Here is a 23,861-nt window from a genome sequence, read left to right on the forward strand (position 1 = left end):
CAGCACCCTGCACATCCAGTTGTATTGAACCCCATAGATTGAAGGGAAGGCTTTTGTTTGCTTGCCTCTTCCCCTGCAGTCTTCTCAAAAGAAGTAGTATTGCCGTCAGCTCTTCTCGTTGTAGCTGCCGGCCTTATAGTGTGATGGCCTGCAAGATGAGTTTTATTGGTCTCTTCCTTTGTTATAAGTCGTGATAATGAAAGGCCTGTGTTGAGGGAAGGTTCCTGGGCGTATTTCTTATTTTGAAGACGTCTTCATCTTCCTTTCAGGATTTTCTCCTTAGTAACCATAAGCAAAATTTCCTGTTTGAAGAAGTGAAACTTTTTTTAGGAGTTAAAAGAAGGGGTGCCTTGCTGTTCTTTGTCAGGGAGAACATCGTGATGCGGGCAGAGATCCCTCTTTCTTCTTACCACCTACACAGCCAAGATGAAATTGGGATAGCTGGCTGTGCTCCTTACAGAGATTTGCTGCAGGAGAACCAGGAGCATATAATTGAGGAAGAGTGACAGTGACTTCCCTGTTTACCTGCAGATAGGAGGATGCTGTGATCGAATGCTCTGTTTTTAATCACCTTCCTTAGGAGCTAAAGATAAAGGCAACTTTTCTTCATGTTTTTAGGTGAAGTCATAACCTTGAATAACTGGATTTTGAATACGTATATATTTTAAACCAATATGAAAGTAGATGATAAATGTTCTCGGGAATGATGGTTAGTCTATGAGGAACGTAACAAGTTCTGCTGAAGCTCTGTTGTTCTGATTTGAATTGGGATCAGATCTATTTAACAGGGTTCCTTAGCTGTTGTTATGCAGGTAAATGCAGTCATTTGGATTATCAGGTTTATAAAGTACGTGAGTAAAACAGTTGCAGAAACAATACATAATATTTACGCTGGATTTCCCACTGTTCTTGAATTCTGTAATACAACTTTGTTTATACAGTTTTGAGAGTATACGTAAGGATTCTTTCCATGGGAAAGTGCCTGTGTAGCGGAAACAAATTACTGTGTTGTCAGCAGTGAGGTGGTGGAACAGCTGAAGTGACGACGTGTTGCTTGGTGCCATAAGAACAGAGGTAGTGGGGGCTCAATGCAGGCACACAGCAGGGCCTTGCTGCAACCTCAATGCAGCCTGCATAGCACTTTGCCATGATTTAGATGGCTGAGCTGTGTTAGTTTGCTACTTGTGCACGAGCAGCAATCCTCTCCCAGGTGCAGGCAATGCGTTCAAACTTCAAGCTTCCGTTTGCTCTGCAGGGACTGTTTTCATCTTGACTAACAGCTTCCAGGAGCTTCAGCATCCACAGATGCCTGAAAACATAGGGAGCGTAATGCTTCAGAATGTCTTGAGTTGCATCAACTTCTGGTGCCTTTTTTTCCATGTTTTGAGAGGAAAAGAAATCCTCAGAAAATATTCCACTAATAAAAAAGGGGGGGGAAAGTTTAAAAAATATATCTATTTTCTTGGGGTTTTTTTTATCAGAAATTTCTCTCCCCCTCAAGCCAGTTTATATCTTAATAAAGCACAGTCTGAACAACAAAAGCAATGATCGGCCTCAGAGGGGTCACTGTAGCCCTATTGATTTAAGTGCTTTCAAGAGAACTCCTAATTGCTCCCTTTTATTGGTATTGTTCTCATTTCAGCCAGGTAGATAAATATTAAATGCCATCCTGCTCTTCTTAGTTGTCGTCTTTTTTTCCTGAATAATAGGCATTCTTCCCTATTTAAAGCCCCTGTTCCTAAGGAAATAAATGTAATTACACTGCTGAGATGTTCGAAGAGCTCTCCAAGTTATCATTATTTTTCAGAAAATGCATTGCCTTTCTTGTCCTTGTCATCCACTATTGAAAGAAACATGGCTGTTGCCATGCCGCTGTTGCCAAGTGGTTGTAATGATGCATGTAAATCTTGGAAGTATTAACACTTTCAAAATCAATTAACAGTCCATTGGACCGGGACTCTTTGTATGGCATGGCCAGAAAATCCCCGTGCCAGCTCTCAGGACATCTGGTTACCTTCTGGAGAGCTGGCTCTGCGGGATTCCTTTGCTGGATGAATCTTGACACAGGAGCAGCTAACAGTGTCAAAAGAGAAGGAGAAAATACGCTGTTGGTCTCCTCTCTGGATGGTGAAGCTTCACCCGTGTTGAAGCAATGGATGCTTAATTTGCTTCTGGATAAGTCTTGCATCCTCTGGAAGATGTGTCATTAAATTGTTCTCATCCCCCTGTACTGAGAATGTAATCTCGTGTGATTCAGTTAAATGCAAAAGCTGCTCAGTCATCTCTTGATGATACGTGTTGCTTTTAATCAGCAACGTAGATGAGAAAATCACGTGCAAGATATTTTTGTTACAGTAATTCTGTATTTCTGTAGGGGAATTAAGCGGATAGGATACCCAGAAGGAATTCTTCTAACCTTTCCATCTTCCATTAACAGTTTTCAAACCCGAGGAGCTGCGCCAGGCACTCATGCCAACGCTGGAGGCCTTGTACCGGCAGGACCCGGAGTCTCTGCCTTTCAGGCAGCCCGTGGATCCCCAGCTCTTAGGGATTCCGGTGAGTCGGCAGTGAAACACACCAAACGCTGCAGTACCGTGTCTTTGAACGGTAGAATAGAAACCGTATAGAAACATTTTGTTGTTGTTGCACAAAGCAGCGTGAACAGTTGATATCTGAAATATGTTGTGTGTTTGTTTGAAGGACTACTTCGACATCGTGAAGAATCCTATGGACCTCTCAACCATTAAACGTAAATTAGACACGGGGCAATACCAGGAGCCCTGGCAGTACGTGGACGATGTTTGGCTGATGTTCAACAACGCCTGGCTTTACAATCGCAAGACTTCCAGGGTCTACAAGTTTTGCACTAAACTCGCAGAGGTGTTTGAACAAGAAATTGATCCCGTTATGCAATCCCTTGGCTACTGTTGTGGGCGCAAGGTATGTCTGCCAGGGACTTGGACAGAGTTGCCTTTCTCCATAGAGCTTTGTTTGAACCGAAGCTTTGTGTAGTCTCTTAGCTCTTCTGGTTGAAATAAGGAAATGAAAAGGCTTGTAAGGGTTTGACTTTTCATCACCACGCTAAGAGCTGAATAAAAGAGTTAGGTAGTATCCTTCTTGCTGTTATTCTGTTACTGTCTTTTTCTCCCTCAGAGAGAGAATACCTTTTCTGATCAAAGCAGTACTAAAATTCGTTGCTTCCAGTGTCCATTGCAGTCAAGTAGGTGGTTGGAGAAGTCAGCTCTTCATCTCATGAAGCTAATTACTGTAATTCCATTAGGAAAACTTTGTTAGTATACTTACAATAGCTTGAGAAAGAGTAACAACAGTGTATTATGATATCCTCAAGTTAGCCTAATAGGTATTTGAGTAATAAAGGATTACATCTTAACGTTTCCTTTCTCATCATTTTTTTGCAGTATGAGTTTTCTCCACAGACCTTGTGCTGCTATGGCAAGCAGCTGTGTACCATCCCTCGTGATGCTGCCTATTACAGCTACCAGAATAGGTAAGTCCTTGTCTGCTTTCCTTGTTCTCCTTTGTTCCTTTTCTTTTGCCTTATTCAGGAAAGCAGTATTGTTTGTGTTGTCTGCGAATGTGGAGGAGGATTATTAACCTTCTCTTTCCTTTTGTCTGCTAAGTCAGGAAAAAGTTGGTTGTTTACCCCCTTGCATGCTGTCCTTTTGCAGGTGACCCTCTAGTTTGCTGTGCTGCAGGTAGATAGACATGATGCTTAGCTGCTTGCTGTTGGCGAGGCTGTGCTGCTGAAGTGCAAGTGCTCCATGTTGTCCTCAGTAGCAATAGCAGGGCACACTGGAGGGAGGAAGGTAGAGCTGCCTAAAGGGACTGTGAGAGAGTTACGTTGCTTTGGTGTGGAGAGGTATAAGAACACGCAGCTTTGTTTTTGAATTACTGTCAGAATCTAGAAGGTAATGGTACAGTAATACAGTTCAGTAGTCGCTCTCTTATCTTCTCAGCACTTAATTCTTTGTAAGCCAGCTTGGACTTACTGTTTAAAAACTTCTCAGATTCCTTGAAAATATCAGAAAATAATACTTATACTGATTTTTTTCTCGATTACTATTAGGATTTGATGTTAGTATGATTATTAACCAATAGCATTGTAGTATTTTCCATCTGATATGTAAATCAACAATGTCATACTGAATAGCAAAGCACACTTAGAATGTGACATTGTTCTCACTTTTGGCTTCTTTGATTTATTTTTCCCCCCAAAAAAGAAAAAAAATGACAAACCATAGATGGGCTGTGGCTCCAGCTTCCATTCCCCTGTTTAAAACAAAGTTACAGGTTCTTTTCTGTGGGTCTGACAGTCTGCAAGCTGCACCAGCTTTGAAATGTGCAGCCGGCTGTTGTCTGAGCACAGCTATGGAATGAATCCAGGCAGTCACTGCTTGCGTTTAGTCTCCCTGAAGGCCGTCCCTGGTCACCAAATGCGTTGTAAGATGGTGTAAGACTGTTGTGTACCACTGAGCTGGAGCGGCATGAGTGTAGGAGGTGAAAAGGTGTTGCTTTGCTCTGTGTGTTGGGACTGAGGTAGATTGCATTGTTACAGAGGCATGCAGATAGTATTGTTATGGAGGAATGTCGATTCACAAGCTCTCCTAAAAGGTTTTACACAGCTGCTCTGAACTCTCCAAAGTCAGTCTGAAGAGAAATAAAGCAATAAAATGCATTTAAATGGATATTACCTCAGTGGCCGCTGCGGTCCTTAAATACTGGTGCTTTGTGATAGGATTTAAAGTACTTGTCTTATTCTACATCCAGATAGTGGGGTAGGTAAAAAGAATAGCAACTTCAGAAATAATTGGAGAAGCCATTTCTCTTTCCTGCCTCTTAGGGATGAGGCAGTCCCCTCACATAAGGTTTAGTATTAAAGGGTAGTGGTAGCAGGTGAGAAAGGGTTCACCCAGCTGTCAGTGGGCAGTAATGGGGTTGGAATGGGCATAGGTGTATTGAGAAAGAAGAGGGAGCTTTTGGATTTGGGCTTTTCTGGTTTGTTTGTTTTGAAGTTTGTATTTCAGGCTGCTAAAATCAAGAGGGAAATCTTTTTATAGGTTTGTTTAACAAGGTGTTTCTGAAGCTCAGTCAGTGTATTTTGGTGGTGTGCGTTTGGCCCATGGGATGATAGAGGCCCCTTATTTGTCAGCCCTATCACTGTAAAGCAGTCAGGCTGTTTTCTACAGCAGTGATAGTTGTGTCTTAATTCTTTCTTAACAAAGAAATTAGAGGGAAAATTCTGTCATTCCAGCAAAGCTGTAATTGATTGAGTGCTCCTGACTTCTTCAGTGTACAGAACAGACAGCACTGGATTTACTGGAAGCCAGGTGTATTTACAACTAAGAGTAATTAGGCACTGTTCAATAAATGAACTTTGCCACTGCAATTCAGCAATTAAAAATCAGTCATTTTGAACAGAACCGTTTGGCTTCCACAAATAACAGAAGTTTAGGTTAGAGCATGTGTTGAGAAAGCACGCTTTTCCTGTGGGTTTCCATTTGAAAAGAAGCAGTTGGTATCTCAGGTGAGTCGTAGGGTCCGATTGCTGATCTAGAAAGTCCTTCAAATACACTTCAATTGCAGTTGGAAATTGGCGTGCTGGCACAGACTGAGCCTTCTCAGGACTTTGATAATGAGCCTTAATGTGACTCATCTCTGATAGACAGGAACCAGTCACTGAACAGTCCGCATCTGAGAAGCTCTCCATTTTTCATGCATTGCAATGAGCACCTTCCTCGAATTATCTGACTGTTGCAGCTAGAATCTCGTATGCTTCCCACAGCCTTTAGGGAATATTTGTAGCAGCATGCAAAGAAACCAATAAGTTATGAGTGGGTCTCCATTTCTGCGGGTCCATATTCATAACAACTTACAGCTGTTATTTCACCGCAGTTATTTTATCGACCAGCATTCATGATCTTCAGGTGATTCATTTTCACTGTATTTCAGTTTCTCTTTCTTCATCTTAATCCCACGTATGAGGGTTGGACTCTTGCTGGCATTGGGCCCTGCTCTGCAGCACAGGGCAATTAAAATAGTAATAAACTACGTCTGGGATTGCTTCAGTTGAACCAAGTATGAATGGAAGCCTGTGGGCTTCCCTGGTTATGCACTCCTTCTTTTGGGTCATCCTGTGTTTCAGTGCTGCCCCGTTTGACTCCTGAATGATGGACTTTGGGAGTTGCTGTTTGTGAGTTCGCTGGGGTTTCTTTGTTGGTGTTTTTAGTGAAGGAAAATTGTATAGGATGGCACAGGAAGAAAAAAGAATGGACGGGCAGTGTTTAAAAGGCAGATGAGCTCTGCCCCTGCTGTGGCTGGGAGGTGCCGTGTCACCTGGGCAGCGTGGGCTCAGCACCAGGGAGGTGTGGTGTCACTGCCTGAAAAGCCCTGCTATAGGATTGCTGTGTGCTCATCGTGAAGCATTTATCTCTCCCAAGGGCTACAAATGAACAGAGTCAATCTTGTTTGTTTGTTTGTTTTTTTCCTCCTGGCCTCGTTCTGTTGCATTAGCAGCTCCAAAAGCCTTGGTTTTGCTTGAGAAGGATGATGTGTTTAATCCCAGCTGAGCTGACCTGCAGGAGACCAGGCACGGGCAGTTAGCGTGCGGTCGGCTGCGAGCAGGGAGCAGACATCTTAGTGGGATCTGTCCCCTGGCTCACAGCAGTTCAGGTGTGCGAGGATGTGTTGTAAGGGACAGAGCTGCCGTGCTGCCCTCCATCCCTGCAGTTGTTGGTTCCCTCGTTCGATGCCTCTGATGCTCACCGTTCGTACAGTTGTAGTGTTTGAGTACTAAACCTGCGTTTGCTGTGCTGCCGTTGCTGCTTATACTCTCTCACTCTCGAACCTCCATAAAGCTCCCTTATTTTGATGATCCTCCGTGGCCTTCCTGCATTTTACAGCTGTGGCCTCTTTTTGTTACCTTTGTTCATGTGTGAATTCATATCCTTTCCAAACATTTAGCCTCTCGTTTTTAATGACCCAGACAACGTTGGTTCCAGTTCATCCGAAGCAAAACAAAAACGATTAAAAAAGGAAAAAAAAAAGAAAAAAATCAGTGAAACTTTAGATATTTTGGTGGTTGTTGTTGTTTCAAATGCAGATAGGAGCTTTGGGGAGTTGCATTCCAATGCACTCGGCTCGGTTTGGTAACCCATGGGTTTGCTGAGTGCTGTGGGATCGGCTCTTGGTCTGGGGACTAAAAATTCTCTCCAGTCTCGTACTGGATTTGTAAAGTTGAATTGCACATCGTTAAATATACTGTATGTATGTACAATATTGAATGTTGTTCACATATATACATATATTGTACTTCTATAGAGAAATGGCTGGAAACTCTGACCCATAATTGCATTTCTGTTAAATGTTTGTCTAGAGTATGGATTTGGTTTCATTTATATTGAATAATAAAAGCTGAGCAATTGGTCACATTTATTCTTACAGTCAAATAACTTTTGAATTGAATAACAGCTCTTTTTCCTCAATACCAAATGTTTCTGCTTCTCTAGTTTTTACTGACAACCAGTAAATGCTTTCAGCACATTTTCTAATTGCTTAAACCTGTAAAAGTGTGTTCCTAAGGCTGCTTTTTTTAACCAAAGCAAACCCGATCAGTCTCAAGCCTGCAATCGGAGCAGGATTTTTTTTCCCCTAAGCAATGCAAATCAAATCCAAATTCTTCAATTTGAGGCCTCTGTAAACGTAGCTTGGTAGCTACTGCATTAATCCTGCCCAAATTTGGAATCTGACCCTCCACTCTGTTTAGTAATGATGGCCGAAATGTATAAAATGAGACCGAATGCTAATCTGTGCTTTGCCTTGGCTTTCTGCTCTGTGTTGTCTTGGTGTTTGCGTCTTACCTCTTACGTCTGTGCTGTTTGTTCCCTCCCCTGTTCTCTAACCCTGCCGTCCCCTGTTCCTCCTCATTGTGCACACTGACCCACCAATCAACCAACAAACCCCCCTCGGCGTGCGATCTGCCCTGCTCTGGTTGCTGCCTCCGTGCTCGGGTGGCTGTGTGTTGGGCTGGACCAGTTCACCCAAATATGGCCTTCTTGCTGACAGGTATCACTTCTGTGAGAAGTGTTTCACTGAAATCCAGGGGGAGAATGTCACCCTGGGTGATGACCCTTCCCAGCCTCAAACGTAAGTAGTTTCCTTTCTTCTTCTTGTTTTGTTTTGGTTCTCAAAGGAGGGACATTGGGGTGTTCTGTTGCCTAGCTTGGCACTGTGGCCAGTTGTGTCTATGGGGAAATGCTGCCCTTCTCACTAGTGGGCGATTTTTGCAGTCACTGATGGTTGGTGGCTGTTCCTATAACAAGTGTGCAGGTGCACAAGAGCCACTCGTGCCCAGTTGTGCTGCCTGAGAGCTGCCCCAGGCTGCAGGGCTGGCACTGAGCAACACACTCAGGGGGAGGAGGAGGCTGTGCTGTGACTGACCCTGAGCCCTCCTCTTATATGAAAGGATTCTGCCGGTCCTGCTGAGGCACCTTGTGAAGCACAGCTTTTCTTTATGAAACCAACGGCTTGCCTTTAACCCAGCCAAAAAGATGCTGTGAGATGCATGAGCAGCACAAGCTGCTTTGGAAGGTGGCTGCTTTACTGGCTGTACCTTCCCTCGTTCTTGATACTTTGAATTTACGTATATGCTGTTTATTGTTTTGTTTTTAATTTAACAATGAAAATGAGATGGGGGGAAGTATTTTCTGTAGCTTAAAATGAATTGCGTTCTCTGAATAGAAAACAAGAACCGATATGCTTTCAGATTTGGTTTGCTTGTTTTCTGCAGTTCAGAATAGCGTGATGTAGTGTCAGCCTCTGATAAAACGGTGCTACTGAGTTTTCATGTTAACTCTTTGTCTCTAGAACCATCTCTAAAGATCAGTTTGAGAAGAAGAAGAACGACACGCTAGATCCTGAGCCGTAAGTAACCAGGCCATTCGTGCTGATAGGGTCACTCACAACTTCCACTTGTCCTCTAACCGGCACTTCAGAAGTCAGAGAGGGAATCAAGAACTCTTCCTTGTTCTCCCACCTCTGCCCAAGCTGGCAGTGAGACCTTTCTCCAGAGTTCATAGCACCACGTGTGATCTTGGTGTCTGCCTTTGTCACCAGGACCTGAGTGTGAGCCTGTTTCAGTGGCCATTCCTCTTTATGTTAGGCTGAAATACAAGTCTTAACATTTAGTGCTGTGCTCTTCCCCTCAGTATCTGGGTATTTACAAGTAGCCAAAAGGAAGGAGGTCAGAAATATGGGTGCATCCAGCAGAAGGGGTTAATTTGTTTAAGCCTTCGATTTAAGAGGGTTGTTTTGTTCCTTAGCTTAGAATAATTGTTAGTACCCTACAAATAAAGGGCAAATTTACACATTTGCTTTTTAAATGTGGATCTTTCCACATTGCTTAGGACTAGCAGCCTTACTAAAAGGTTTCCACCTTGAAAGAATTTAAGGTTGTGTGACACAAAAAAAGTCAGCAAATGTTTGAAGTCACCTTCTTGTCACTTACTTACCTGTTGGTTTTAATAAGTAATTCCTAAGGTGTGTTCTGCCCTGCCCTGCACAGCCTGGCCCATGGTGACCCTCCATCATAGTGATCATTCCATCCAAGCACGTGGCAGTTTGCCATTCCCCTCTCCCCATTTAGCTGGACGCATGAAACCCCCTTTTCACTTCACCTGAGCACTTGGCCACTGAAAGGGGCATCCTCATGAGGTTGTTAGCCTTGGGAAAGTCACGTGTGATGTTTCTGTAGCAGCAGTGTTACGCTTCCTGCTGTCCCTAAGTGGCTGCAGCAGGCCTTAATCTTACTGCTCGTTTGTTCTCTGGCGCTGTGATCCTCTTTTCTCGTACTCGCAGGTATTAGGCAGAGCTGCTCTGCCTTTTACAGGCAGGCTGCTGAGCTCACCATTGCAGTGGAGGCCATAAACATTGTGGCAGCCCAGGCAGAAGAGAAGTTTTATTTTGGAGTATCTTAAAAATATAAAATAAAATAAATAAATCAGAGAACTTCACTGCAGAGCCATGCAGGCAAAGGCACGTTAATACGTGTCCTCTTGGCATGGTTAGTCATGAATGACTTGCTTTTACGTCTGCAGTAAGTTGAGCAACCATTTTGTCAGCTTGTGGTTGGTGCAGTAACTGACAAACTAAGTTTTGTTAAGCAGAGTTCTGTGAAGCTGGGAAAAGTCAAAGCTCTGCTCAGAGTAAGATAGGATCATGGAATCGCCAAGGTTGGAAAAGACCTCAAAGATCATCCAGTCCAACCTTTAAGCCATCACCACTATTTCCCACTAAACCACGTCATTTCTTGAGCACCACAAAAAGAGAACTCAGAAGTTCACATCTGACACCTGTAGCTACTAAACATATGAAGAAGAGTAGCGGAGGGTTGGGCCGTTGTTCTTTCTTTCTGCTGAATTCTGGAGAATTACCTGCCTAGCAACAAAAGTGACGGGCTGTTCCTTTCCCTTCCCAGGTTTGTTGACTGCAAAGAGTGCGGTCGGAAGATGCACCAGATCTGTGTGTTACATTATGATATTATTTGGCCTTCAGGGTAAGATGCTTGTTTGCTTTCTGAGCCTTATATGATATGAGTGATGTTGTTTCCATAATTTTCTGCATTTGCTTTTTAATACACATCACTGTCCTTTAATAGCTGAGTATGAACAGACAAAGCATTTCTGAAGTTTTGCATCTCTGGTCTCATGTCAGTAGTTACAGGTTGAAAAAGCACATGAAACAAACCTGTTACATACTCAGATTTCTGTGGTTTCTAAGCGATGAACAATGGGAGCTGACTGACAATAGATCTGTGTACTGAAAAACACAAATGCAGGTGTAGCTCTTTGACAGACTTAAAGCGACTCAGGAGGACTTAAAGTCCCTCCAATGGAAAGGCCAAAACCAGAGAAAAACACCTTGTATGTTGATGGTTTAAATGATGGGTTTGCGCTTGGAGCTGGATGTAGCCAGAATTGGACTTGTCAAGTTTTTGGCACTTGTGTTTTTTTTTTCCTCTTCAGGTTTGTTTGTGATAATTGCCTGAAGAAAACTGGTAGAACACGTAAAGAAAACAAATTCAGCGCTAAAAGTAAGTCTGACGTTTCTATTTCTGTGTTTGGTTTTCATTCTCTCTGCCAAAGGATTTCTTCCTTTGCGTGTATTTGTCATATATTGCCTTTCTGATTGATGCTGCTGTCATGGTAGATAGTACAGGAGTATTTGCAACATGGGGAATGGCGTCACCTGAGGCTTTGCTGGCTGTCACTATTCTAAAGACCTGATCCTTATGAGTTTGTAGTCAGCCTTAACGCTGCCCGAGGCCTTTGGCATCTCTGTGCCTATTTTTCCATGGCAAAAAGAAAGCGAAAGAAATAAGAAGAGGGGGAGGGTAAAAAGGGGCACCAGCCCTTTGATCATCTTAGTGGCCTGCTCTGGACCCGCTCCAAGAGCTCAGGAAGGATAATGGGGTGCGGTGGGGGATATGGCTCACACAGCATTATCAGGTTACCGTAATGAAAGCCATCTCTGGGGTAACCTGACATGTGAAATAGTATTGTTGAAAAGATGAAGATTACTCTCGTTAAAGACAGATGAAGGTTGTAAGAGAACGTTAATGAAATGAAGAAATAAAAATGTCATTGTAGGAAATCATTTTGAATAGCCGCCTTTCCTTTGATCTGCTGACTTCACGCTGTATCGATTTAGATCCTTACAGGTGTGCAGTTTTTCTGTGACAGAGCTTGAAAATGTCTGAGTAACCAACATGTAGCGTAAGATAGTTTTGTTCTTGGGGCACCTGGACAGTTGCTCACCCAGTAACAAATGTTAACCACTGCTCCCAGGCTGCCTGGAAGCTGTTGTTGGCGTGGAGACCTTTATCAGATTGGAGCTACAGTTTGAACTGGGTGCTGAGCTTTCATGGGAAGTGTATGTTAAATGCGCCTGAGAAGTAAAACAAAGGTGCTTTTAAAAAGCTTTCCCATGTTCTGACATTCCAACCATCCAAATCTGGGGTTTGGATCCGTGCCTTACAGTGCATACAATCTTAATGCTGCTTTTGAAAATCTAATTTATTTGGCCTCTTTTCTTAGATTTTCACATCTTTATGCATTACAGCATGAGGAGGACGGAGATGTCCTTTGGTTGCTCAGCATTAGGGAGGTGGTAGGAAGAAAACACAGTAAGGCTGTAGATTCAGCTAGAAGAGCTTTCTGAAGTTGTAGCAGCTTGTTGGCTGAAATGGAGCTGTTTGTGTTTCCTCAACAAAACCGAATCATTTCTTCAGAACACACCTGAATTTCCTTTAAATGATCCACCTTCTGTTAGACGTGGAAAGCCCACCTTCACCAGTCAGTACGTAGAAAATGGTGAAGGGAATCAGTGTATTTTCACTCCAGCCTTCTTCCAAACTATAGTATGGCTGCCGGCTGCTGAAGTTATAACTGGACAAGGTAGAAAGGTGTAAAACAAGGTTGCTGTGTTCAACCACTTGTGTAAACTGAGTGCAGAGTAAGTTGGAGGCTGCATCTGGACAACACATCGACTTGAAGTGCTGCAGACCTTGTTGCTGTACAAGACCCATTTAAGCTTTCTGTGCAGATTACTGTAACTTTTCCATCCAAAAGCTCTCTTGAAAATAAAAGAGCGAGCAGTGGGATCTCCATTGAGGGCAGAATGCTTTTCGTGTCTCTTGCTTTGCTTTGCTTTGCCTGAAAAGGGGTGGCGTTGAGCCAGATCCATACAGTGATGTCATCTCTGCCAAGCAGCCAGGTCGTGGTGTTGGTAGGAGAAAACATTTGCAGTGTCTGTAAAATAAGCCCAAGAATCTAAAAATGCAACACGAAGCTGCCTTTGGTCGGTGCCCTTCCTGAGTAATCTTCCTTCTGCTGTGCTATTGGTTTGCACGGGAGGGTATGAACGCTTCAGCTTTGGTTAAACACGTTGAAAAAAGCAAAGCAGCCCATTTGGGCTGTAGAAATAAAAACGTGATTGTTTTATGTGGAGGTAAAGCCAAGGAAGAAAACAGTGTGAGACACCTCGCAGACGTGGTGACTGAACCTGAGCTTCACAGCAATTAACGTGTGCGTTGCTGTCTTCTCCCTCTTCAATTCCAGGGCTGCAGACCACCCGCTTAGGAAACCATTTGGAAGACAGAGTGAACAAGTTTCTGAGGCGACAGAATCATCCTGAAGCCGGAGAGGTCTTTGTCAGAGTGGTAGCAAGTTCAGATAAGACAGTAGAAGTTAAACCAGGGATGAAATCCAGGTTGGTTTATTAATTACACTGAATGCTGTCTTCAGTGTTCGTTATGAGGTTTTCCTGCATAAATATGGCAAAACTGTGGCACTTTGCACCTTAATCCCTTTGTGCTTCTTTGGGAGTGCTGCATGAGCAGGCAGCTTATGAGAGGTAAGGAAAAGCAGTTTGCAGCAGGTGAACCTGGAGGAGGCTGAGAGTTGTGAGCCGTTTGGTGGGCATGGAGGGGCGTGCTGGGTTTGGTTGTGATCCTGCAGCTCCCTCATATTAAATCAAGAGTGAGAATCGGACCAGGCTTTGGTAGTGTTACTGAATACAAAGTTTGGAACAGATTGCCCGGATTCTGTTCCTTACTGTTCCTGCAATTTGTTTATAAATACTTCAGCTTTCACAAGGTATTTTTAATCTTCTTAATAAATGAGGAGCTTGAAATGTTTATTCTGTGATGTATGTTGGATTTAATTCATAAGGGCAGCATTGACATCACATCATCAGAGGGTATCGGGTCTTTCACTCTGCAGCCTGTTTAAGGGCTGGTGGGTTCCGAGGGTGCTCTTCTACTCAGTGCTTTCCTATTCAGTTGTGTGTTAAGTGCATGGACATTGTCTCTTCATGAGTGTTACAGCAGCAGCCCTTGCACTGACAGCTCTCCGTTTTAATACAGCTCTGGTTTGACCCTAGTTTAACTTCTGTATAAATGCTTCTAATGAGTTAAGATGAAGTTAAAAGTTTCCTGCTGCTGGTAGGATATTGGTTTTAGTTGATTTCTTTTTCCTTCCTATCACCCTTTTCTTCAGGTTTGTGGATTCTGGTGAGATGTCGGAATCCTTCCCTTACCGTACCAAAGCTCTGTTTGCATTTGAGGAGATAGATGGAGTAGATGTCTGCTTCTTTGGCATGCATGTGCAGGAGTATGGCTCGGACTGCCCCCCTCCAAACACAAGGTACTCCTTCATTTCTGTAGCAGTGGCATATATATATGGAGGATGTTGAGCTGCGTTCACTGGGACCTTACTTTTAAATACAGAGGAGTGGGAGAGATGCTCAGATTTTGGACTTGGTGACCTTTAGAGATCCCTTCCAATTCAGACAATTCTGTGCTGATTCCACGAGTCCTGCTGTATGACTGCAGGTGACTTCAAAGGGGAAATCAAATATCACAGCAAAAAAACGTTACAGTATCAACAATCTTTTGTTGTTATTATTATTGTTCAGTTTTGCTGTTTGAGATTTATTCCTGTTATCCCAAAAGCGTTGCCCATCTTTTGCTTTGGAGGACTGTTTAAACTGCGTTGAGATGCTTACACGTATGCAGTTAAATACTCTGTAATCATCTCCTTTGTTCAGCGTGGCTGTGAATTTATCTGCTGTAAGAGTCAGTTCTCAGTAGGCAGCACTGAAGTCCAGCCGTACCTGATGGTTTTTATCATTCTTCTCTCACTGTTGTAGACGTGTGTACATATCCTATCTAGATAGTATTCATTTCTTCCGCCCCCGTTGTCTCCGAACTGCAGTTTATCATGAAATCCTCATTGGATATTTGGAGTACGTGAAGAAACTTGGGTAAGTGAAATCTTCTCAAAGAAAATGGTCTTTTTACAGTCTTCATATGTTTTTGTTTGTCCAGAATGCCCAATAGCCTCGCCCTTGGGAATGGTCCCTTCTGCCCACTGACACACGTGGGACACTTTCCTGCAGTGTGGAGAGAGTTTGGATTTTGTCACTAGGGATTCTTAAACATTTCACTGCTTGGGCTCGTTCTTCCTGTCACCAGTTACGCGGAGCTTTTAAGCTTCATGTTCACATCCCACACTCTTTCCCATCTCTTGTACAAATACAGGTTGTTGCCCCACCATCTTTGTGAAAAAAAATGGGAGGAAAAAAGGGTTCTGAATTCACATCTCGGTTTGACTGAATTAGCTTTTACGATGATGGTCAGCACTGTTAAGGACCTTTTGTGTATGTGTAAATTGCAGGTATGTGACAGGACACATCTGGGCCTGTCCCCCAAGTGAAGGAGATGACTATATTTTTCATTGCCATCCACCTGATCAGAAAATTCCCAAGCCCAAACGCTTACAAGAATGGTATAAGAAGATGCTGGACAAGGCATTTGCTGAGAGAATCATTCATGACTACAAGGTTTGCTACTGCTCACTCGCTGCATTAATTCTTATCACCTTCTCATTTCAAGATGGCTCATACTGTCTCGTCAGCTGCAGAACAGTCACAGTGTTGTGAGGCATCTCAGCTGCTGTCTTCATTAAATTATCTGGAAGTTCTGCCTTTCAGATTGAAATCTCCCTAAGCTCGGCTTCTGCCCTAGGAGAATTTCTTTCTAACAAATCCACCATGTCCAAATTTCACCATGCAGCGCTGAGTCCTGTCTCTGTTTCTTCCATCTCTTCTAAGTGGTCTCCATGTATTTATTCTTGGTACTGTGTGATGCTCTTAACAGGACATCTTCAAACAAGCAACTGAAGACAGGCTGACGAGTGCCAAGGAGCTGCCTTACTTTGAAGGTGATTTCTGGCCCAACGTGCTGGAGGAAAGCATTAAAGAGTTGGAGCAGGAGGAGGAGGAAAGGAAGAAGGAAGAAAGCACTGCAGCTAGTGAAACAACAGAGGTGAGTTAACTTCATGTGCTGTACTCGCTTCTGGATCTGAAAGCCTGAGGTTTGGCAGGGAATTCGCATCTAAACCCAGTGGGTAGGAGGAAGGATGGCAACGAGGCCTACAGACTACATGCAGAATTGGTTCCTCAGTTGGAGTATTTTTGCTCAGTGTGAATAAACACACTTGCAATAAAACCTGTTGGCCTGTACATAATGTTCAGGAAGCTTTCGTGTGTGTGTGTGTGTGTGTGTGTGTGTGTACAGGAGGATTGTTCTGCACATCCTGCAGAGCAGCATGGCAGCAGGTAGGGTTTTCACTGGGAGCTGAGTGCTCTGTTACAGGGACAGGAGGCTTCTTCCTTTAATTTCTATTTTGTTTTTCAGGCACATCAATCTCTGTTTTCCCAGGTCACCCAAATGGCACCATCTGCTATTTTTCACCCAGCTTATATTTAGCATTCAGTCTGTGTTCACTGTGGCCTGTGCAGTGACTTACACACAAGTGAAGGCATTGAGTGTTTGGTATTTGGGGATTTTTTTGGCGTTGCTGATGCAGCAGCACATCGTCAGGGTGGGGTGAGACGTGTTCTGGTGGTTTCACATCCTGCCTTTTCCGTGCATTAACTCTCAGTTTGTTGGATTGAAATGAATGAATTAGAACTTGAGCGGGTGCGTCGAGTCCTGAGTGCACAGCAAAGCAAACGGCTGCACTCACAGGGTCTGTCAAAGTCGGTTTTATTTTTAACACATTTTATTCTGTGTAAGACTTGCAAGGACAGGCAGCGGAGCTGAAGCACAGGGAGAAGACACAACTGAGTGTATGTCTGTGCATAAAAAGAAGTAAAAACCTGGGCTATTTTTAAACCACATTTGAAATCTGTTTCGTGCTGGGTTGGCTTTTGATTTCTGTCCTGGAAGATGGGATGTATTTAGCACAGTGTGGCTCATCTGCAGGCACTGGAACGAAGCTCCGTTACTGACAGCAGCTGCACCTCACTTTCTGCTGCAGTGAATGGGAGGGAGCTCTGTAAAGCTGAACGTCTTCCCCGTGTGTTTCTTGCAGGGAAGTCAGGGTGACAGCAAAAACGCCAAGAAAAAGAACAACAAAAAAACCAACAAGAATAAGAGCAGCATCAGCAGAGCGAACAAGAAGAAACCCAGCATGCCAAACGTGTCCAACGATCTGTCTCAGAAGCTGTATGCAACCATGGAGAAGCATAAAGAGGTACAGTCAGAACGTGCTGTGTGCAGGGGAAGTTGGCTTCCTGTAGATGGGGGCGGGATGGTAGAACTGGAAAACCAGGGGGAGTGAAGCTTTTGGTTACGCTGAAGGTTTCTTGTAGTCATGTAACAACATAGTGGAGAGATTGCTATAACGGAGGCAATTAGATAATGGTTGCAGCGTTGTGTTTCTGCAACAGAACGTGAGCTTTTCCTGCGAGATAACCTGACGTCGTTGATTTATTGCCCCCCTTCCTGTTTATCTGCAGGTGTTTTTTGTGATCCATTTACATGCTGGGCCTGTAATTAACACGCTGCCTCCCATTGTGGACCCCGACCCACTGCTGAGCTGCGATCTGATGGACGGGCGGGACGCGTTCCTCACCTTAGCCAGAGATAAGCACTGGGAGTTCTCCTCGCTGCGCCGATCCAAGTGGTCCACGCTCTGCATGCTGGTAGAGCTCCATACCCAGGGGCAGGACCGCTTTGTTTATACGTGCAATGAGTGCAAGCATCACGTGGAGACCAGGTGGCATTGCACTGTCTGTGAGGTATGTGTAGGTCACCTGGGGTGGCTTCTCACCTGAGTCTCCTCAAAATTCAGCCTGTTCTGATGTTAGCAATGTGAAGCTTTAAGGGAAGGCGACTGCCACTATGGATCAATCTCTTCTAGAGTAGGTGCCTTTGTTTCTCTGCATGGGAAGATGCCATGTCCTAGAATGGCTACAGGTGAATTACTCCCCTTGTCATCAAGCTCCTCTGCACAGCCAGACTTCAGCTTATCAGGACAGGATTTCGGGGCTGAGGGGCAGGGTCTGACACTGCCAGAGTAACCTGAATCTGCAGGACTGGTGTATCCATGTTGAATGGATGACCACAGGAGCAGTTGGCTCCATGTTGTATGTGGCGCTTGGCTTTGTATTGAGTGCAGCCAGGCACGTGCCCAGGCTGCTGTGCAGCTGGGAAAAGAAGCTTCCAATTCTGCCCAGCTTTAGAGGTTGCTTGCCCTTTGGATCAGCCCAAATAATTGCTTCCTAACCTGGCTCTGTGCTTCTGATGTCTGGCCCTATTGCAGTAGAGATCACTTCTACTGAACTGCGTTAGAGAGCAATTACACGTGGAGTCACACGGGTGGACGTGAGGGGCAGGTATCCCCCAGGGGGCTGCTGGTAACCTCTGGCTTCAGCTGAACTAAAAACTGTTGAGTAAATGCAACCTCGTTCTCACACTGGAAGTTATTGCCAGGCTTGTGGTTGAAGAGTCTTAATTAATCCCTCCGAGGAGAGCACTGAAGAGGGCTTCTTCAGGCAAGGCTGGAATTAAGTGGTGAAAGGAAGTGTGGCCATTAGACTTTTTCTGGCTACTTCTGTGTGAGGGGAATTATCTTCCTCTAGCAGTCAAAAAAAGCACTTAGGGCAGTGAGAATGGGGGCGTTTGAGGTTTGTTTTCAGGTAAGTGTCCGCCTTGCCGTGAAAATTGCACTTGCTTCAAGGACTATCTTAGAGATTAAAAAACATATTGCAGGTCAGGAATTAATTGTTAGTAATTACACCAAGGATAGTTAAATGGAGAGCAAACCCCTGGTTCTGAGCACTTAGGGTAGAGCTGTTTGCGCTGTTCTGGCTGTCCTTGTGTAACTTGTCTGGTAGCCATTCCAGATGTAAAAAGTTGCCATCCTCAAAAAGGAGGAAAAAAACCCAGCAGACCAAAACCTGCAGCGTATGGAAGTGATGGCACAGAAGCAGTGTCTGATCGCATTCTTGCCCTCAGTGGAGCCTGAGACTGGAGCTGGCTTTGCTGAGGCCGCTGTTGGTGCTTCTGCCATCCATGCCCAGCACTCCCAGCTCTAAAGACCCGATCCCAGTGCTGTGGGGCCCGTATGGGCTGCGCAGCCACCTCTGTACCTTGGTACACCCAGCATAAATGGAAACCAGCAGCTCCTCACAGCACAGGGCGGCTGTCTTGCTTCTGTTGGGCTGTGTTTGTGCCCACTGTAACCCTGATGCACTTCCACACTGGGGTTATGTTGCACTTCACAGACAACTGAGCTCTGGATTTTCTTTGCTTTCAGGACTACGACCTCTGCATTAACTGCTACAACACTAAGAGCCATGACCACAAGATGGTTAAGTGGGGCCTGGGCCTGGATGATGAGAGCAACAGCCAAGGAGAGCAGCAGTCCAAGAGCCCCCAGGAGTCGCGCCGGCTGAGCATCCAGCGCTGCATTCAGTCCCTCGTCCACGCCTGTCAGTGCCGCAACGCAAACTGCTCGTTGCCATCCTGCCAGAAGATGAAACGGGTTGTCCAGCACACCAAGGGCTGCAAGCGCAAGACCAACGGCGGCTGCCCGGTGTGCAAACAGCTCATAGCTCTTTGCTGCTACCACGCCAAACACTGCCAAGAGAACAAATGCCCCGTGCCATTCTGTCTCAACATCAAACACAAGCTCCGGCAGCAGCAGATCCAGCACCGCCTGCAGCAGGCCCAGCTCATGCGCAGAAGGATGGCCACCATGAACACCCGAAACGTGCCTCAGCAAAGTTTGCCTTCTCCTACCTCAGCAACGCCTGGTACCCCCACGCAGCAGCCAAGTACGCCACAGACACCGCAGCCTCCTCCCCAGCCCCAGCCGTCCCCTGTAAGTATGTCACCGGCTGGCTTTCCCAGCGTGTCCAGAACTCAGCCCCCCACCACTGTTTCGACAGGAAAACCCACAAACCCGGTTGCTGCGCCTCCACCTCCTGCTCAGCCGCCGCCGGCCGCTGTGGAAGCGGCTCGGCAGATTGAGAGAGAGGCTGCCCAGCAGCAGCAGCAGCTCTACAGGGTCAACAACATCAACAATGGTTTGCCCCCTGGTCGCCCGGGGCTCGTAAACCCGGCGGTGGGTTCGGTGAGCCAGATGCAGCAGGTCGGCATGAATGTACCCCGGCCCAACCCCGTCAGCGGTCCGGTGATGTCCAACATGCAGCCTGGGCAGTGGCAGTCGCCTCCGATGCCGCAGCAGCAAGCGATGCAGCCGGGAATGGCGAGGCCGGTGATGCCGATGGCGACGGCGCAAGCAGTGGCTGGGCCGAGGATGCCGGGCGTGCAGCAGCCGCCGCGGAGCATCCCTCCAAATGCACTTCAGGACTTGCTGAGGACCTTGAAATCACCGAGCTCTCCGCAGCAGCAGCAGCAGGTTCTTAATATCCTTAAGTCCAACCCTCAGCTTATGGCAGCTTTTATAAAGCAAAGAACGGCCAAATACGTGGCTAACCAGCCCGGGATGCAGCCGCAGGCGGGCATACAGCCCCAGCCCGGCATGCAGCAGCCGCAGACCGGCATGCAACAGCCGGGCATGCACGCTCAGCCGGGATTGCAGAACATGAACACGATGCAAGCGGGAGTGCAGAGACCGAGCGTTCCTCCCCAGCAGCAAGGGATGGGAGCCATGAACCCGCAGGGACAAGCGATCAACATGATGAACCCCGGCCCCAACACTAGCATGGCAGGCATGAATCATACGTACCGAGAAATCCTGAGGAGGCAACTACTGCAGCAGCAGCAACAGCAGCAGCAGCAGCAGCAGCAAGGAGGGGCTGGCATGGCGGCGGGGATGGCCGGCCACAACCAGTTCCAGCAGCCCCAAGGACCCGGAGGTTACCCTCAAGCCATGCAGCAGCAGCGGATGCAGCAGCATATAGCGATACAGGGGGGGTCCATGGGACAGATGGCTCAGATAGGACAGCTGAACCAGATGGGCCAGCCCGGCCTGGGGGCGGACGGCGCTCCCAACATTCAGCAGGCGCTGCAGCAGAGGATCCTGCAGCAGCAGCAGATGAAGCAGCAGATCGGCTCTCCGGGCCAGCCCAACCCCATGAGCCCCCAGCAGCACATGCTCTCAGGACAACCGCAGGCTTCTCATCTCCCCGGCCAGCAGATCGCCACCTCCCTCAGCAGCCAGGTGCGGTCCCCGGCGCCCGTTCAGTCTCCCCGCCCCCAGTCCCAGCCGCCACATTCCAGCCCGTCCCCGCGGATTCAGCCCCAGCCGTCGCCGCATCACGTCTCGCCCCAGACTGGTTCCCCCCACCCGGGACTCGCAGTTACTATGGCCAGCTCCATGGATCAGGGACACTTGGGCAACCCGGAACAGAGTGCAATGCTTCCACAACTGAACACCCCCAACAGGAGTGCGTTGTCAAACGAATTGTCCCTGGTCGGTGACACCACCGGGGACACGTTAGAAAAGTTCGTGGAGGGTTTGTAGCATTATGGGAGCATCACTTTTATTTGGGGGGTGGGCTGGGGATGGGGTTGGTTTTGTTTTGTTTCCTTTGGTGTTCTCGGACTTTTTGTACTGAGGATTTGGACATCGGGGCTGGTTTGGGTCCCGGGCGGAACCGCAGCCTCCTGAATGGGGAGGACATAAAAAACCCCACACAAAAAAACAAAGAGAAACCGACCCAACGAAACGTCGAGGGGGGGGACAAAAAAAAAACCAACAACCAACCAAACCCAACAAACAACGACAGGAGAAACACCACAAAGAGGCTGGATTTGGTTGTCGATGGGCAGCTCCGGGCGCCCGCCCTCTTTGGGGCGTTGATTTGGTTTTTATCTTTTTGTTGCTGTTGACTCATTACGTTGTTTGTTTTTATTTTTAAACGAGGATGGATGGGGGGGGGCTGCGGGGGGGGGGGGAGGGGGGGAAAGCGAGTTCATTATATGCATATTTTTTATTGGGATTTCCAAGACGTCGTGTCTCAAAGAAGAGAAAAAAAAAGAGAGAAAAACAAAAGGATTCATATACAGAAACTGTTGGCTGTGAGGCCGGGGCGGCTCCTCACATCTCCATAACAAAACTGTGCTGGGGGGGGGATGGGGAGGGTCGGCCGGGCGGGTTGGGTCGGACTCAGCCCCACGGCGGCGCCCGGAGCAGCAGGTGTAGAAATCGTTGCTTTGTTTCTCTACGCTCAAAACTGGTTGTAGGTGCAAATAGGGGACGGCGGCTCCGTATCCCGCGCTGCTGGGAATAGAGAAAAGCAGCGTTTCTTTTCTTTCTTTCTTCTACGTGAAACTTGAAATGAGGAGAAAAAACAAAAACAAAAACAAAAAAAAAAAGCAATTCTAGTGTAAATCATGCAAGCGCTATAATTACTATAAATAAGGAGAGGAAAAACAAACCCAACCAACCAACCCGAGGAGATTCAATCACTGTATAGAACGGTCAAAGCAAACCGACAACAACCACACACACACGAAAAGAGCAACCCGAACCCGACTCATTTCTTACTTATAATAATATCATCTTGGTAAATAAACTGTGTGCAACAGCAAAACCGAGGGTGGTCCTTCTTGCATCCCTGTCCGTGGTATCACCGCGCGCTGTTCGGGCTCTCGTTGCGGAGATGCCGGTTTCGATGTTGTTCTCTGGACTCTGCATGTCTTCCTTTGTTTTTTGGTTTGGTTTGGGGGTTTTATTTTGGGTTTTTTTTTTTCCCTGTTGTATATAAAGTATTGCTTTAAAAAAAAAAAAAAAGAAAAGGTTAAAAAAAAAAGGCACCGAATTGCGATAAATGACGTTTTTTTTCACGTGTATTTTCTGTTCTTTAAAAAAAAAAAAAAAAAGAGAAAAAAAACCGTGTCAGAAACGTGGGAGGTTTTTATTTATTGACTCTTTTTGGCTGCCCGGGGCTGCAGGCGGCCACGGACCCGCGGCCGGGAGGGGAAGCGGAGCCCAAAGCTGGTGTCCAGCCCGGGGCTGCAGCCTGGAGGGGCCGCTGGAATCGATGATTCCCGGCCGTTGGTTCCTAAAAGCCGCGTTAATGTTGAGGAGGATCAGCGGAAACGAGAGAGAGAACGGAGTTAATGCCGGGCTAATTTATTTAGTCTACGGTGGAATATGAACCTATTGACTTTTAACACTATTTTTCTGCTGTTAACGCTGAGTCTAGATCGGGGGGTTTCTGTGGAATAAACGATAACAAACGCTGTCCACGTTCCCTTTCATCTCCTGTCACTCTGCCATCCCGTTCCTGGGCTGCTGCCCCCCCCGATTCCTTCAGGTTCCGACCCAGAGCTGCTTCCCCCCGGGCTGTAGCTGTGAGCGAAGCCCACCCGCAGCCCCCAGCCCCCTCCAGGTCAGCGCTCCGTGCTGCAGCGCTGGGTGAGGGCGGGGGGAGCAGCGCTGCCTTGATCCCCGTCCTGCACGAACAGCAGCACGTTGCAGCTCTGCTCCCTCCTGAACTGCAGCAGCTCTGCTTGTCTCTCACCAGCCTTCAGCTGCCGTACCTCCATACCTTCATACCTTTATACCTCCATACCTTCATACCTTCGTACCTTCGTACCTTCATACCTTTATACCTCCATACCTTCATAGCTTCATACCTTCACACCTTCACACCTTCATACCTCCATACCTTCACCATTGGGCTGCCCACACAACCGGCTCCAGCAGCTGAAGGTGTCCGAATGTGGGGCTGGAGGAGGCCAGTGAGCGCCAACCCGGAGCTCACCCAAAAGCAACCAGCCGTTAGAAGGAAACGAGCCGGGAAGCCCTGATGGCTGATGCTGCATTTCGTGCTGTGTGCTTAAAGAGAGGGAAATGCCGGATCTGTGGTCAGAGGAAACTTGGGGTGTGCTGCTGCTGCGGGTAAAAGATGGTCGAGCTGCTTGAAGGATGCGGAGCCTCAGCAACCTGAGCTCCTCGAGGTGTGGGATGAGCGATGTGGGATGAGCAGCGATATGGGAGGAGCAGTGATATGGGATGATC

The 23,861-nt window shown here is 46.5% G+C and overlaps 1 protein-coding gene across 5 annotated transcripts in view; it reads left to right on the forward strand.

The window, feature by feature from the left end:
• The window catches only part of CREBBP (CREB binding protein), a 66,169-nt gene extending 44,321 nt beyond the window's left edge, over positions 1-21,848 (forward strand). For all 5 annotated transcript variants that reach the window (XM_072349707.1, XM_072349711.1, XM_072349708.1 and 2 more), the window contains 15 exons: positions 2,438-2,556; positions 2,701-2,940; positions 3,420-3,508; positions 8,083-8,163; positions 8,884-8,940; positions 10,493-10,570; positions 11,040-11,107; positions 13,134-13,284; positions 14,073-14,219; positions 14,725-14,838; positions 15,252-15,417; positions 15,734-15,901; positions 16,953-17,114; positions 17,380-17,661; positions 19,182-21,848. In XM_072349707.1, the coding sequence (XP_072205808.1) occupies positions 2,438-2,556; positions 2,701-2,940; positions 3,420-3,508; positions 8,083-8,163; positions 8,884-8,940; positions 10,493-10,570; positions 11,040-11,107; positions 13,134-13,284; positions 14,073-14,219; positions 14,725-14,838; positions 15,252-15,417; positions 15,734-15,901; positions 16,953-17,114; positions 17,380-17,661; positions 19,182-21,356 (4,097 nt within the window). In that variant the 3' untranslated portion in view covers positions 21,357-21,848. The remainder of the gene's footprint in view (positions 1-2,437; positions 2,557-2,700; positions 2,941-3,419; positions 3,509-8,082; positions 8,164-8,883; positions 8,941-10,492; positions 10,571-11,039; positions 11,108-13,133; positions 13,285-14,072; positions 14,220-14,724; positions 14,839-15,251; positions 15,418-15,733; positions 15,902-16,952; positions 17,115-17,379; positions 17,662-19,181) is intronic.
• Positions 21,849-23,861: the final 2,013 nt, after the last annotated feature.

The sequence above is a fragment of the Excalfactoria chinensis genome, chromosome 14 (assembly GCF_039878825.1).
Source record: "Excalfactoria chinensis isolate bCotChi1 chromosome 14, bCotChi1.hap2, whole genome shotgun sequence".
NCBI classification, from domain to species: domain Eukaryota; kingdom Metazoa; phylum Chordata; class Aves; order Galliformes; family Phasianidae; genus Excalfactoria; species Excalfactoria chinensis.